We start from the raw sequence: 17,342 nt of genomic DNA, 5'->3' as shown, positions 1-17,342 counted from the left end.
TTACAAACAATTAATATAAACTCACCTTTCATCCTCAGTGTCTACATCATCAGTGGTTCTTTCAGGCTCTGGTGTGTTCTTGAAAATACCAGAAAATGAAAAACCAGCCTTCTTCTCCTTCCTATCAAGAAAAATATACGTAATCGCAAATGCAGTTTTATCCTTCTCAATATTCGGCCAAATAAAATAAGTTGTTTGTTGGCCCTTCTTTTTTTTTTTTTAATGTTTTTTTTAAAATTAATTAATTAAATAATTTTTTTTTAAATACTCATCAGATGGAATAAAAATAACCCACAGAGGCCTAGAATGGCAGTATCTTTCATCAGACAACAACTTTATACTAATTTGTAGGGCATCTGGCAAAAAATAAAAATAAATTCACTAACATTTTTTTTTATTTTTGAAGAAAAAAGCTAAAAAAAACTTTTTGAAGTCTTTTTTGTTTTTCCGCCCCTATTTTTTTCCCAGTGAATTAGGGACGGGTGAAGGAGGGCAAACAAACAATTTTTTTTTTTGCCTTATTATAATGTGCAGACTTAAGATATTATAATAAGGCAAAAAATAAATAAATAAAATAAATTTATTTTTATTTTTTGCCAGTGATTGCCTGGCTTTAAGGATCTTGCAAGGTTATAAACCAAACCCAAACTAACATGATTAAATATAAATTATCCAGGCAATTATATAATAATTTAATCATGTTAGTTTGGGTTTGGTTTATAACCTTGCAAGATCCTTAAAGCACATATAGGCAACTCTACTGTATCATGTCCTACATATTATTTAACTGATGACTTTGCAAGCAAAATTCAAACATGTGAAAATAAAATAGTAAAAGGAATTAAAGAAGACATCTTACTCTTCAGATGCGTTTTGAATTGGTGTTGGAGAAGGAACAAGGAATCTATACACAGCTTCACTATGCTTCAAAGTGTCATCTTTAAGAATAGACTTCACAAAAAGAAAAAAAAATAAAATTGGTAAATATCAACAAACACAAAAGTACAATAAGCATATGAATTACTAATTCATTTTGAAGGAAATAAACAAGCCGTTAAATATAATACATTTTGAAAAATAATACCTAAGAGAAATAACTATATGAATATTTATGAAAATCAAGATAATATATGCATCCATAAGAAAATAAATGTATATTCATAGCAAGTGTAATAAATAAGGAAATAAAAAATTTAATAAAATAATTAAATAATGTAATAAATCAATCAACCTACAAGTATTTATATAGACCAATACCTAAGACAGAGAACACAGTTGCAAAATGACATTTTATTTTAAGTATTATTTTAATATGGATTTAAGATGGATTTGAAAATCCATCTTGACTCTCAACAATTCAAAATTTCTGAAATATGTAGACATTTTGAAATTGTTCCCCGTCCATTTTAAACCTCCCCTCTCCCGCTTAAATAATTCTTGAATCGTCCGTGGAACCAGACAACATAACTTGAACCTTATGAACCACTTACGGTCAGGTAGTCTTGTAGTTGGGCTTTGCTTGTTTCTAAGAACTCCTTGTCAAGATTTTTGAAAGGTCGTCTGCTCATCTGCGGAAGTTCAAGTTTTGCCAGTAACTTGCTGCACTATATGAAATATGATAATAAAATTAATATAAAAAATAATAAAAATATTAATAATAAAGGAAATTTTGCTTAAAAGAGAACTAGCAAAATGATGTTTTGTTCTAGAGAGGATTTTTGATATGCCATTAATAATTAATCAACCTTAAAATCGTTCTTTGGCTATTTTTTAATGAAGTTATAGGCGATTACATACGATTTTACCATGACGTCACTGGCGAAAAAGTGAACGACTTACGGTCCCTGCGTACTCACATCTTTAATCCTTTTATGCAGGGTATGGAAGTCGTTGAGTCGTCTGGAGACCACCCAGCCATGTATGGGAATATTAGGGTCAATCGGATGTACCACTATCACATAGTACGGCAGATTCTTCTCACCATCCTCCATTTGCTGTGAAAAGAAGGAACATGTTTCAGTTGAGCGTGTGTGGTTAAAAAAGTTTGCAAAACAAGGTATAAAAAAAGCCTCACCAGCATTCTTTGTAGGAAAAATTCAAAATTGAGTTTTTTGGTGTTTTTAAATTCAGCAATAGGCTTCTGTAAAACAGTGTTTATTTGATGAAAATTGGTTCAGTATTACCAAAGTTATGAATAATTATTTCATTAGATTTGTATTTTTAAAATAATTTTAATATACTTTTCAGTTAGATTTAGTGATTAATGTTTTATAGGAATGTTCTTCAATATATCATCTTTATAAAATGCAAAAACATGAAAATTTTAAAAATTCAGATTCTTAAATGTTTTAGAAATTGTGACAAAGAGGTGGTTTTGCCAGAGACGGTAATATATCCTGCCGTAATTCAAGTGGGGGGGGGGGGAATGCATTATATATTTTTGACTCAAGGGCATCCTATAGATGAAAACTATTATGTGAATTGATATTCATATACCACCAAAAGTTTAGATATGGAACTTGGAGAGTTACGCATTATATCCATCCACCAAAGCCAAAAAAAAAATGGAAGAAAGCATTATATCCACCAAGCATTGAAAAGTTGGCAATCAACCAATCACAGAAGCCAATAGTGTACTGCCATTTTAGAAATGCAGATTTGACATTGAAACCAGAAAACCTGGACAGTTGTCAAGAAGACTACAGGAATAGTTTGCAAAGTGTGTACTCATAATCAAAATATAAATTCATACTTTTAATTGGTCGAATGATACAGTGACAAGGATATGTGGGCAGTCCATACTACATAGGTTAAAGTTCATGACCACTGACAATATTTATTTAGCATTGTCTTTGTTTTGTTTTCTTTTTTTGGAAGAACTCCAGGTGGTTCCTCTATGATCAAAGATCAAAGCATGAAAGGGGGGTAAATCCCCTTAATCATGTTATTGCGCAAACACTGATCCATGAGGAAAACATGATGGGTTATCCGTATGGAAAAAGGGACTTCACATTGTTTGAAATATTTCTTATGTTGAAATCATGCCACATTTTGACTTGGGGAAGTCAGGAGGCAAGACATTGTGAAGCAAGTGCTGTTGTAGATTCAAATCAAACAAATTAAGTGAAAGCTAGCTTGCAAAGTAAGTAAAGTACAGGGTTGTATCTAATGAAAACTAAGTGTTGGGATAGGTATTTTGAGGGTGGGTGTGTGATAACATTGGTAAACTCTAAATAATATTAGTGGATTTTAAGGATGGAAAAATGGGTTAATAAGGGTGGGTGGAAGGCCATGAATATAGCTTTAGACTGAGTTGAAAACTTCAAGTCTGGGTGGCCCCGCCCACCTCCGCCCACTATAACTACATCCAGATTCAGATTTAACAAAAGAAATATCCCGGCAGTATCAAAATGATTGATGATATATTTCAGGATGTTGAAAATCAGATATTAGGGTCAATATTTCAAACTCTTTAAACTTTAATTTTTTAATCTTATTTCTTGAGGCACTCACATACAAGGATTGCCATAGAGAATATATCACTGTCCTAGTTGTACAGTAGGTGACAATTAAGCTTACACTGGGCAGCAAGAAGATTTGTACTTTTTTCTTTTTTCTTTTTTTTAGATCAAATTTCAAAATGGCAAGCATTCTGCTGAAGGAAATTATTGTTCTTGGAATTGCTATCGTCTTAATCACGAAGGCAACAAGCCAAATTACTACTCAACAGCCAAGACTTGATACGAATCTACAGCCAATACTTGATACGACACAACAGCCAGAGCTTGATACGACTCAACAGCCAGGATTCGACACAACAATAACAACTAAACAACAACAGCTTGGTATAAGCAATACCTGCAGTGTTCCTGGAGTGCCAGGTGTTCCCGGATCTCCAGGTGTTCCTGGCATCCATGGATCCAAAGGAGAAAAGGGTGATAGTGGCCCAGAAGGTCCAATTGGTCCACCTGGCTCGACAGGCTTGACCGGTGCTACTGGATCTCAAGGTCCAATGGGACTACCTGGTATTGATGGCTCTGATGGGATAGGTTTAACTGGTGATGTAGGTCCAAAGGGAGAAAAAGGGGATCATGGTATGATTGGTAATACAGGCCCACAAGGTCCAATGGGTCACCCAGGTCACAATGGCTCAAATGGAATAGGCATACCTGGTGAACCAGGCCTAATGGGACAAAAAGGTGAGCCCGGGATGCCTGGTACTATAGGCCCAGAAGGCTTAAGAGGCCTTCCGGGTTTCAATGGTACAGATGGAATAGGTCTTCCAGGTAGCGTAGGCCCAAGGGGACAAAAGGGTGAACCGGGCATGACCGGTATTATCGGCCTACCAGGTCCAACTGGTCCACCTGGCCCACCTGGCCCAGTTGGTCCTCAAGGTCCTGTTGGATCACAAGGTCCCACAGGCACTAAAGCGGAATTTGTACAAGGTAGCATTGGACCGATTGGACCAACTGGACCAATGGGACCAAAAGGCGAACGAGGGTTCATGGGTCCACCGGGACCAAAAGGAGACACAAGCGGAAGCTCTGATATTAAGAAATCCGCATTTTCGGTAGTTCTCACAAATTTTAGAGGCAAAATATCCACAACAAAATCCGTCAAATATAACGTTATAATAAGTAACGTTGGAAACGACTACAACAAGGACACTGGAACATTCACGGTTCGTATTCCCGGAACGTATGTATTCTCATTTGTGGCAATGAAGACAGCAAAGATCAATGAAGAAGCCGGCCTATACCTAATGTTGAACGGAGTATATCAATTGGGGACACGCAGCGACGGTGCAAGTCCCTACTCTACATCTACGAACATCGGAATACTGAATCTAAACGTCGGGGATGAAGTTTGGATTCAACCATTCAAAAGCTTTCTTTATAGCGATAACAGCAGGTACCCTAGTTTCTCGGGATTTCTACTTTATCCTGATGAATAATGCAAGAATTGGAAAGATTGCAAAAAACCTTGAAATGTGACTTAACAGAAACGCTGGTACATGCATTGTATACCTTTCTAGCACTGCTATATTTGTTGTAATGGTTATAAAAAAAAACTTGATACGAGAATTGGAACAATTATCAAATTCTGCCACAAGCCTTTAGAACTTACTATTTCTACAGTAATATAACACCTGATAGATCAACAATCATCATCAATATTAAGCTATGGCTGAAATTAAACTATAAAGGGCATTTGAGAAATGTACATATTCTTCTTAGCCCTTCTGTATTCAAAAATTATTCACAAACTTTCTATACTAATTCTACTTTGATCCAGAACATTAAATTACGCTCACATTTTTTGATATAATAAATAGACAGTCGGCCTTGTAAGTGCCCAAGGTCGGGTAATCCGCTAATGGATTTTACATTACATTGACACTGAGGCAAGATTTAAAAGATATATTTAACACATTTTCAATATGGTTTTATGTTATGTTATATTATGATTGTGTGTAGATAAAAAAATAAAAATCATAAAATTATTTTTTTTACTGTTGGATTGTAATTAAATTATATCCATTTATTCAATAGCTTTTTTTCACAAACAAATATTGGTATTAAATAGTAGTTTAAATATGTCTATCTAATTAAGCTTAAAAAATTGCAAACAGATAAAGTTTGTTAGTTAAATTTATTGTAATAATATGCTTTTGTTAGTTACAACATACATCATTAACAAGACTGCAACAGAAACTGCAGGACTCTGTATACAGTAATGCAATTTTTGAATAAAGTTAAAATATATAATATGTCTATTTGTTTTATACGGTGTACAGTGAGCCAACCAGGTACCCACTTACACACCTAATTGGAGAAAGAGGCAACATAGATAAAGTGGCTTGAGTGAGGACACAAACAAATGATCATCTTGAGATTTGAACCCAGGATATTTTGACCAGTAGCCTGGAGGCCTCCCACTGCACCACAAAAATAACAATGGTCAATGGTTATGCAATTTTTAATGGTTATAGCACCTTTTACAATAAACTTGTCTCCAGGTGCATTTAACCCTTCACAGTCATATGGCGTTGCGACAACACCCTCTTTGACAATACCTTATAGCGAGGGGCGTCGTACATATGCCCTGTATAGATTTCATGATAATTATTTTATGGCTTGCCTGCCTTCTATAGGATTGCTTGTTTTAAGTGTGATGTAGGAGTATTCCTGTAGAGGGCCTCCTGTATTCAGACAAAATAAAATGCCTGCACCCAGTAAAAACCCAACATTTAGTGTAGATAATGTAATTTCCCAGCTTTGGTAAAGCCTCAGACAATGGTAATGGGGCAGACTGGAAAGGGTTAAGCCACTAAAAAATGCCCAAAAAAAGCACTGCTAGGCTGGCGGCACCACCTCATATGGGGAAGCGCGACTAGTCAGGTGAGAAAAATAAAGACACTTACTTCAGCATTGCATATATCAGTTCTCCACTTTCCAATGTGTTCACACCAGAGGTCGGTTCGTTCGATGTACAACTCAAGTTGACGCCGTTCCACTTTCAGCATCTCAATCTCGCGTTCCAGTGTTTGCTGCATCTGAATTAAAATTAATAATTTAATAAAATACAGCAAATAAAATATTAATAACAACAAAAACTACCACAAAGAAATGTCAACATCAATATCTCAACATACCTTGGCATCAGGGTTGGCAGATGTCTTAATGTTGCTAAGAGCGGTCACCTTATTCTCCATTTTCTCTTCACACTGTTGAAGCTTCCGAAGAATGGCGTTGGTTTGTTCAGCGATGCTTACAGATGAACTCTCCAACTCATCAGCCATGGGGCTCGGTTGCACCTAGAAAGAAGTTAAGGTGAAAATTTTATCTATGAATATTCTAAGCAAAAGCTTGTCTGACAGCACCATGCAGTGACATGCACCATTCAACTAACATACGATGGTTTCAATCTGGGGATGCAAAAATTGGGAATATGGAACTAAATTTCTATGTAACCTTAATAGTCATTTTTACTATTTAATGGAACTAATGTGTTAGGACATGTCATGTACGTGGAAATAGGCATGCCAGACAGACAGATAGTGCATTAGGTCGTATACTAGCGATACTGGTCTGCAACCCACAGCCTATGCCCACTGTACTAACTGTGACAACCTAGTCAACAGAGAATGAGCATTTAAATTCACAAGTTACAACTTCCCACACCCCAAAAAAAACATGATTATCAGAAAACGATGTCAACACAACTCACCATAGTATTATAACGTTGCCTGAGTTCCTCATCTGAAGCGGATCGTTGCTTGGACAGTCGTTCCTGATACACACGCGAGGACAGTTGGCAGAATTGCGCGTAATATTCACTCACGAGGAACGACGGGTAGTAATCTTCATCTAATAATTCATATACCTTTGTTTGAGCATCATAGAAAGCCTCCGGTCCCTACAAGATCAAATTTGAGACGATACAGTAATTAGATGATGTGAATTAGATAAATGGTGATGACATTAAAATAAATAGTGGTAACATTAGATAAATGATGATAAAATAATATAATGAATGACAAAATCAGACATATGTTAATGAAATTAAATTGATATATGATGAAATTAGATAAATAATACTAAGAGAAAAAAAAACAAAAATTAATTACAAAGCTCTTTAAGTCTTGACTAGCCAGTACCTGTACTTCTTTCTGAATTATTATCATATTTGTTTTTTCTTTTTCCAACTTATATAACAATCGAGTGTTTGTAAATAGTCAGGCCCTTATTGAAAAACAATATATTTCATTTAAAGGTTTTTGTATGTTGTACATTGAATATATCCTAAATAAATATTTTGCAAATAAAAAAAATAAAATCATTAATTCAATAGACCGAATTAGTCACCAAAGATGACGTCATCAAAATTTGGCCGATTGGGTATTAAAAGTTGTTTACACAGTAAAGTCCTATGTTAACGCATTGAGTGGAGACGAAAGTGGTGTCTATTAAATCGTCTAAAATGTAATGAAGTTACTGTAGCGTAGAAGATACTTTTTATAACAATGTACATATTTTGAATGATTCAGAGATTTATGAGATTAAAGATTGACTTGATTTAAATTGCCATTCAGACTAAAAATATAGAGAATTTTGAGAGGGCTTCTAGGGGGCCTAGGCCTGTCACTCGCGAGGCTCACCACATCCAGCGCTGACTAAGGTGATCGCTGTTGATTAGAGGTACATATTCAGCTTAAATACTGTCACCAAGTCATTTTGTTGTAATTTCTGTATGAAATATTTAAACTATTGGACAAACCTAAATTGCTGAATTGTAGAATAAGATGTTTCTTTTGACTACGATTGCAAGTGAGTCAGAAGAACGTTATTTGTATGACTCTTTAGTCTAGGCCTAGGCCCGTTTTCATGTGAGGCGGCTTTGCAAAAATTTTCAAGTTTTCCATTTGTTTCTTTCACTCCATTTCAAATCTATCGGGTCAATACTGTGATGAGAAATATTTACCAAAGCTTTTCAATAAGTTATTTTACGATAAAATGCACAAATAAATAAGTTTGAGGAGTTTAAAGACTGTCACAATATACTCGAGCGGCGGCTTAATATTGTGTGAATATTTGTTTTGATGTTATACCAACTATAACGGCTTTGGTTTGGTGACTAATTCGGTGTATTCAATTCAATTTAGTTTTATTGTCCAATTTTAAAAAGGAAAAGCAGAGCGGGAACAATTAGGGCCAAGTTATGTAAATGTCAGGCACTTTGCACTGCACCTTTTCCTTTTTGATACATGACCCTTTATCCAGAAAGAAGAGCCTGTGAATACTTGTTTATAGAGTATTAATATTATACTAAATACTAACAAAGTCTCAAAATAATTCTTTGGGAATGGAGTTTTTCATCTTGAGAAAACATACTGTTATCACAAGCACTGAACCCGTGACCTTGGGACTAAGGCAAGCATCTTTTTCAAAATATTTAAAAAAAAATTAGAATCAGGTCAGTAGTCAAGAAGGTTATTTTGATTGAAGATATACCAGAAGCAGATTTAAAGGATTTGGGAAAAATACAACTGATGCCTTAGATTTAAACTCTTCTGTAACATATGTTTTGTTAATTCATGTTTTCTTTTATGGTATGTACTGATTGCATTATGACTTTTCTAAAAGTCATATTGGCTAAATAAAGAATGAATTAGTCAATCAATCAATCAATGGATAGATGAATAAATGACTGAATTAATGATTACATGAATGAACATATAAATATGTGAATAACTGAATGAATTAATGAATGAATAAATGACCAACAACAGTACATTTAACAAATCTTTATAATATTATTATCAAAATACCCTGTATGAAAATATTAAATAAGTGATGATGAAACTTAATAAATGATACATAAATAATATAAGATAAATGGTGATAAATATAAGATAACAATATTGCCGCAGATTCACCACCAGCAAAATAAAAAATAAGTAAGATTAGCGAAGATTATCAATATGTATCAATATATATTAATAAAGGATGTAATTAATAAAGGCAAGTCAAGACTTTTTTAATACCGTGATTAGCAAACTTATTTCTTTTAAATCGTCAAGAGGGCAGGAAAAAATTTCACTGAAGTGAAGAGCAAGGTTTTAGCCAGAAAAACGAAACAGGCTGTCTAAAATGGAAGCCAGTGGGCGTGGCACTGAGCCGATGGGCGAGCCACACCCATCTTTGGGAATCCCCGCCAAATATTGGTATGAAAACAATGTATATTCAATCAATAAATGTTGCTTTTATCAAATGTAAATATGATTTACCTTTAGCTTAATGTAACATTTGATAGATTTGAAGAATTTGCTAAAGGTAGAGCAGGCCCAATTTGGCTAGGCCAAGCTTATTAGGCCAAGCCGTCCAAGCCGTCTCAGTAAAAGTGGCCGTTCTAAATAATTGTAGGCCATCTAAAAGACGGCCGGACAGCTCGCTGGTTTCATTAAAATTGCTACAATGTTTACACAGTGGAATTGTTGTACTGCGTAGCAGTCACCGACACATTTGGGAAATGGCTCCCCAATTCAACTGACCAATCAGCATCACCGAAAGCTGTCGACGATAGCGTGTAGAGATTGTATGGAAACCAAGCTTTAATTTAAAATTTCCATTTTTTTTGTGGCAGAGGATGCACTAATAAGCAAAAAAAAAAAAAAATTATGTTTATTCAAAATTACCTTTATACCGGGAGTTGGCGGGTTTGCTAAATATGGTATGAAAGAAGTCTCGCCTAATTGATTATGCGATAAGTAAATGATACAAAAAAGATAAAAATGATAATGCAACATAAGTGATGGAAGACAAAATACCTGTACAAGATACATGTCTTTATTGTCATAAGCAAATGATGAGGCAAATGAAACATATTGATCTCGGACATGCAGCTACGGAATATGAAAAACAATAAAGAAAAAAATACAATAATAGACAACATGGAATGCCAAACAAAAATGAAAGAAATCAAACATCCTGTCTCTTATACACATCTAGATGTGTATAAGAGACAGCGGTGGTATGTGCCTCCATCTTGCTACTAAATTTTAAAAATTTCAATGCAAACCAATGTTATGTGCTACTCACTCACCTATTCTGAAACTGTTGTGCCCCCACCCCATTTGAAAAATCCTGGATCCGCCCCTGAAAAGGTAGTTGTGAATATTGGATTGCCTTGAGTGTTCTGAACTGCACTACTGTTGGCAACAAGATAGATAAGTTATGAAATATACTGTACCTTAAAACTTCTGACTGAAACCCTGTATCACTATTCAATTGTTTAGTATTTAGGGTGGGTTTCAAATTATTATTACTATTATTAAAAATGTCTTACTTTATTTCCAACCAGATATGCCTGCATTTGCTTAACTAGCGCTTTATCAACTTTCACAGCACTGGTTGTAGCAACGTAAGTCTGATACAAGTCGTTAGCAACCTTGTGTTGATCCTTCTGAAAATCAAAATTGCATTAAGATATTTAAAATCCAAAATTTCTAAGTCACAGACAGTTTTGTTACACAAATATGTTTTGATTAATTTAAAGCCTGGTTCTCATGAGAGCCATAGTATCCGAATCGGGAGCTAACCGCTAGTGCTAACCGTTAACATCTGTGTGAGAACGCCCGATCGGTTAGCGCTAACCGTTAACATCTATGTGAGAACGCCCGATCGGTTAGCGCTAACCGTTAACATCTGTGTGAGAACGCCCGATCGGTTATCGCTATCTGCCAGCACTATCAGTTAGCAAGTTGAGCGTGTTTCTATCATCAACCAATCACACATACGCATTTCTTAATGGCCAGTGATTCGATCATCATAATCTTGGTTATCTGGATCGGAATTTTTTCATATGGACGCACAGCAGGTAATGGTTAGCAGGATCCGGATCTTGCTAAGCGTTAGCTGCTGTGTGAGAACATAGGCTAAAAAAAATTCGAAGAGATTGACAGAGGAGATAAGTTTATTCCACATACGGTATTTAAAACATATTTATTTTGATAATGAAGAACACAATGATGTTGTTCATGATGATGATGATAATGACAGCAACAAAAACAGTGGTCACATATGTAAGGTCTCATGTCCACAAAATGAGAAAATCAGCTACAAAAACTAAACTAAACTGTACAAATAATTGGACCTGATTTACATAACATGCATGGAGTAAAAATTCACAAAGTATGCAAATCATAAAATTTAAGTATCAAATTTTAAAAACCAATAAAATCAAACTATTTTTTTTTTTTAATTTGACTTTGACCTATTTCGGTGAATAGACCTATCTCAGTATGATTTCACCAACAATGCGTCTCATTTTGTGATGGTGAGACCTCACATATTAAAACAACTTTTAGTCATAGTACGAGTCATGAGTCATAACTTCAACTAGTATAGTCCCATGTGCAACTTTAATTAACAATAATGTAATCAAAGTTACAAATCTGTAGTTCCTAGTTGTAGTTCAGCAGAAGACGGTTGGCAAGCTACGGCTATCAGACTAACCAGTGTCAAGAGATTATTTCAAAAGCTGACAAACGTTCAGCAATCTATTAATATATTCTTACCTTTTTTGTATTTTTAAGCTTTTCAACTGCTTTCCAGAAGCTGTTGAATAAAAAATAATTAACTCTATTAGCATTCATTAATAGTAGCATACTCTAGATTAGCCAAGTGTCAACCAATTAGGTTAATTTCACACGTTTGAGATGCAAGGACGTCAGATCGCCCAAAGCTAGCTGTACAGCAAGCGCATGTTTACAACTTCAACCATTTAAAATACATACGCAATACGTACTGCAATTACCGCTCGAGTCAGATGCATGAGCACAAAATAGTAACCATAAAAACAGTTCATACTAACACACATGTTAATTCTTTCATGTACCGTTAGTGCAATCTTATTTAGGCCTAGGCTAGCCAAGGCGACCTACGTTTTTAGCTTTCGTGTTTTCTTTCAAGATTTGAATGCTCTTATTTAGATTTATTTTACGTGTCAAACAATCTATTAAGCATCTTGAGTGCACCGAGGCCAAGGCTGCAAAAGGGCAGGCAAGTAGTGGCCGTCGTCGTGCTTCATTTTCAGGGGCACCAAGGCCAACTGGGAGGACACCATCGGCAATGGCCGCAGTAAAGTTTGAGGCCTTCTGTGATAATAATTTGTTGAAATAAATATGAAATCACATATGTCCCAAAAACCTACTTCAACAGGTCATCCTTTCCTTCCTTTTGAAGAAACTTGTTGAAATATTCCAATGCTTGTTTGTCCTGGAATATCTCCTCCAGTAATATGACCATCATTGGTCCCACGCCATCCTCCTCGTCCCGGTTGCGGAAATACATCTGATACTCGGGGCCCCCAACTTGCCTGATACGCCGTTCACAGTGAGCTTTTGCAAAGCGACACTTTCCAAGAAAGATAACAATTATACAAATTATTCAATATATTTATTATGTTTATTGTATTAGTCATATTTTCATTATAATTATTATATTTATTTACAAAGTACAATATATATTATTTTTATTACAAGTACTTGATATCCCTAACAGTGGCGTAAAGATGAGTCAAAGGACAGGGGTGGGGGTGGGGGGTGGGGGGTGGGTGGGGGAAGTATGTTAGAGTGTATCAGAGGGGCCCCTTCAAAGCAGAATATCAACAATACTGCAGCTTTGACTTAAACTTCTGTAAATTTTAGTAGCCACTTTTTTTTGGATAATTTCAGTGTGTATGGTGGACTTTAGCTGTTGAACACTTTGGGTCGGGAATTGATATAGGCCTAGTGTAACAGAAGTGTTGTCATGCGAGTCAACATAGGACGTAAATGAGTTAAAAAACCAGAAACTACATTGAATTTTGCTAATTTTTTGGCATCTTCTACTGAACTGTAATGTCAATGCTCTGTTAGAAAAGTATTTTGTATTGTGAGGAGCCCCTAACTGTATTTTTATAAAGTCCCCTTTGGACTGTGGGGCCCAGGTTTTTACCCCCCTAGAGCCCATATGCATTACACTAGATTCCTCACTCACCTGGTTGAGGTACCTTTTCAGATTACGTGCCTTCAACAGCTCTCCTTTACCAGCTCCCTTTGATGTCCTTGTTCCCACTTCTAATCCCTTTGCCTTCTTCATATTTTGAATGTTGGTTGCTTGCATAATTTCAGTTAAAATGTGATACCTAAAAAAATAAGAAATCATCATCAATTATTAGCCAATCAATTAATCATTATTATTATTAACATTTCAATTATTATTTTTCTCATTTTCATCATTATTATTTTTATAATTAAGAAGATTAACTTCCTTTTTTGTCACTTTAATATCTATTTACCAAATTTTATATTCAAATATTTATATCTTAACATAGTTAATCATTGGAAAAATGAGAGACTGGTGAAGAAAAAAGTGAAGAATTGCAATGACCACATATCTGGGCAAGAAATGCCAATGACAAAATGAAAGAAATCAAACATCATATTAACATACTCTACATAGTATTAGATTGACTATTTTGAATAATTAATTCATAAATATATGCATAAATTAAAAACAAGGAACCTGATTTGTTGAAGGTCTTGGGTGTCATGGCAGCTATTGATCTGCTTTAAATTTAAAATACATTGACTATTTTGAATAATTTATTCATGAATGTATGCATAAATTAAAAATAAGGACCTGATTTGTTGAAGTTCTTGGGTGTCATGGCAACTGTTGATCAGCTTTATGAAATCCTCATAGGTTGCAGAGTACATGTAGTTGCGATTGTGTTTCTTTGCCAACTGCTCTGTGTATTCCAAGTGTATTAAGAGAGTGTTGTTCACATAGCTGGGACTGCATAGTGTATCAATAGCTGGCTTAATGACTAAAACCAAAAAGAAAATAATATTTTCAATAGACCTGGTAAACTAAAGATTCCTGCAGAGAATAAACAAGGTTAACTCACTTGCACTGTTCAGTTCACCTAGTAAACTAACCCATGTAACATCAACTACGTTTAAGTTAACCAGGTTAACTCACATCATTAAGTTCACTTGGTTAAGTAATAGTGCTGATCACCTTTATTTAATAGACCGGGTAAACTAAAAATTCCTGCAAAGAATAAACAAGGCTAGGCGAGACTTTTTATATTCTTTGTTTAGCGCACTTATTTTTTTTTTAAATCATTGGAGGAAGGCGGAATAAAAATAAAATAAAATTAAAGATAACATTTTGTTTCCTTATATAGCAAATAGTTTTGCTAATAACATCCAGACGGATTTTATTAGTGAATGTAAAATGGAATGGGTAAATGCTTCAAATTTATATAATTAGGAAGAAATATGTGCAAAGACAAGCCAAACCAGTCACTCATCGCAAATCCTGTTTCAGAGATAATGGCCAAAACATTTTATTACACTAAACTAACTTTCATATATTTATATATCATGCTATGATGTTATTTTCCTCATTTTCAATGTTAAAGCTAACATTTTTAACTACTTACTTATGGTTTCTTCCAGAGAAATAACCAAAATCATAAACTTTGGTGACTGATTTCTCAAATATTGTTCTTTAAACAGCTCTATGTTTAAACTCCTGTAGTTCATAATGAAATGTCGGATTTAAATGATTCTTTCACGATTTTATTGCTCTCATTTTACTGTTTAACCATGAATTAACAACTAAAAATCAATTTTTGCAAAGAGTGACTGGTTTGGCTTGTCTTTGCCACATATACATATCTTATCAGATCTTTGGAGATTTCAAAGCGGCGGAGGGTGTAATAAAAAAAAAAATTTTAATTTTATTTTTTTTTCTGAAATTTCCATTAAAATATTATTTTTATTAAAAATCATCAATATTTGCAAACAGCAGGTTCGTTAAACAAGGTATAAAAAATCTTGCCTTAACTCACTTGCACTGTTCAGTTAACCTAGTTAATTAACCCATGCAACATCAACTACATATAAGTTAACCAGGTTAACACACATCATTCACTTGGTTAAGTAATATGTGCTGATTACCTGTATTTGAACTAGAAATTCTCCTTTTACGCTGCGCAGTAAATGCATAAGCCTCTCACGGTGTGATGTTTCTCTTGAGAATCGGTAAGTACGAGTTTGAAAACAATCAGACTTACCAAACTTTAATTATTGTGGTAACAAACAATTTACTATAACAGCGACAATGACAACAACATGAAAAAATATTACAATTTCAAACAAATTAGAAATTTTCTTTGGGAATTATGATAGTATGTAGCGTAAATTTCCTGATTAGTGAATTATTCTTGGATTCTGCCAAGTTTGAAACCTATCAGACTTGCCAAAAACTTTAGTTATCGTGGTAACAGACAAATGACCAACCACGACAGTGACAATGGCATAATGTGTAGATCAATTTCAATAAACCAGGTTATATAACCTGAGCTGCTCTACCTACCTAAATGTAGTTCAGTTTTGCATATTCTACATGTGTCTTGGACGATGAGGAATTCATGTTTTTATACAATACAAATAAACCCAAAAATGTCGAATTGTGGTACCAAGATTATCAGAAATTTGATCTAGACAAGTACAACAATGATGAATGTAATGCATACTTCAGAGCGCATCCAGTGCGTCAACTGCGATGCAAGTTTGCATTGCATGCACACTGGCGTAAGCACGCTCATGAACTTCCACAGCCTTTTTGTGTTTACGAAGGCAGTAGAAATTACATAACTGCCTGTGCATTAAAAAGCAAATAATACAGATTAATTCAACACAAGTTAGAAACTTCCCCCAGACTCTGTCTCTGCCTCAGTTGGACGGCAGCGTTGCCACTATATTTTCATCTTCCATCTTTAAACTTCACAAGCGAGCACGGCGTCCTAGATTTAGGACGACAGGAAAAACGAGGTGAACACGTTCTCGATTTTTGTAGTGGACGAGGGAGACGACGTAACGCATGCGCAGTGCCTTAAAATGACCTCATCACGTAGCAGTCCACTATGTCGACATGTAAATCCCTAATATGAGTCCCTAATATATTAAATCACCAATTTCAATAAACCAGGTTATATAACCTGAGCTGCTCTACATACCTGCCTGTAGTTCAGTCCACCTGGTTAACTAGCATATGTAAACCCAATTTACCTGCTTTTGATTAAAACCCAGTAATTCCACCTTAGTTTACACCATCTGGTTAACTCACCTGAACATGTCACTATTTCACGTATGACATGACGTGCAGTCTCGGAGCTGGCTATCCTCTCCGGCAACAATAAAACAAGTAAAACTTCAGTTGCTTCCCGTAGGAATTCTGTCTCTGCAATGTCACTTTTTAAACAGGGATGCAACTGGAAAGGTTGTAGTTTCCCTCCACCTTCAGTGCTGTAATAACAATTTTTAAAATGTGCGTTTTTTTAATAGAAAGTTGGAACACATACAAGCATAATTTTGGGTGAGCCAAATATTAATCACTTGCTTGTTAAAAATATAAAACTACTGGCCTTTCCATTCTTACGATTGGCTGTTAAAGTGTACAGTTACCTTGGTGATGTCTCCCGAAGTTCCCTGAAGTGATCACATAATTTTTCCGTAACATCCAGGGCCATGAACCGCACCTAGATGAATGAAATCAGCTTAGTATACTCGATACTTTTGTTGTATACTATCTCTGTATGAATATGTACCAATAGACATTGTACTACTCACACTTGAGAAAATGGACTGTTCCACTACGCTCCACCCCCCCCACCTTGGATACCATTACTAAGGTCCCACAAAATTACAGCCACTTGTGGAGAAACATGGCCGAGTGTGCGGTCGTAAACATAAACATGGTTTCTTCTAAGAAATGCATGTATTC

The 17,342-nt window shown here is 35.1% G+C and overlaps 2 protein-coding genes across 3 annotated transcripts in view; one reads left to right on the top strand and one right to left on the bottom strand.

Annotated features, from left to right (window-relative positions):
• The window catches only part of LOC117111403 (sorting nexin-25-like), a gene marked incomplete at its 5' end in the record, with an annotated part of 23,612 nt that extends 6,542 nt beyond the window's left edge, over nt 1-17,070 (bottom strand). The window contains 15 exon segments of one of the 2 annotated variants that reach the window (XM_033254311.1): nt 26-121; nt 860-951; nt 1,491-1,604; nt 1,857-1,994; nt 6,425-6,556; nt 6,656-6,817; nt 7,231-7,419; nt 10,331-10,405; nt 10,849-10,965; nt 12,080-12,119; nt 12,715-12,917; nt 13,542-13,689; nt 14,187-14,373; nt 16,686-16,864; nt 17,024-17,070. In XM_033254311.1, the coding sequence (XP_033110202.1) occupies nt 26-121; nt 860-951; nt 1,491-1,604; nt 1,857-1,994; nt 6,425-6,556; nt 6,656-6,817; nt 7,231-7,419; nt 10,331-10,405; nt 10,849-10,965; nt 12,080-12,119; nt 12,715-12,917; nt 13,542-13,689; nt 14,187-14,373; nt 16,686-16,864; nt 17,024-17,070 (1,919 nt within the window). 2 annotated transcript variants of the gene reach the window in all.
• On the top strand, nt 3,009-5,768 carry LOC117111404 (collagen alpha-1(X) chain-like). The gene is made up of 2 exons (XM_033254313.1): nt 3,009-3,142; nt 3,628-5,768. The coding sequence occupies exon 2, from the start codon at nt 3,641-3,643 to the stop codon at nt 4,952-4,954; it is 1,314 nt and encodes a 437-aa protein (XP_033110204.1). The 5' UTR covers nt 3,009-3,142; nt 3,628-3,640; the 3' UTR covers nt 4,955-5,768.
• Nucleotides 17,071-17,342: the final 272 nt, after the last annotated feature.

This window comes from Anneissia japonica, unplaced genomic scaffold (genome assembly GCF_011630105.1).
Source record: "Anneissia japonica isolate Jap-2015-1 unplaced genomic scaffold, ASM1163010v1 scaffold287807_len121958_cov172, whole genome shotgun sequence".
Lineage (NCBI taxonomy): Eukaryota > Metazoa > Echinodermata > Crinoidea > Comatulida > Comatulidae > Anneissia > Anneissia japonica.
This window is presented reverse-complemented; position numbering and strand designations above follow the sequence as displayed.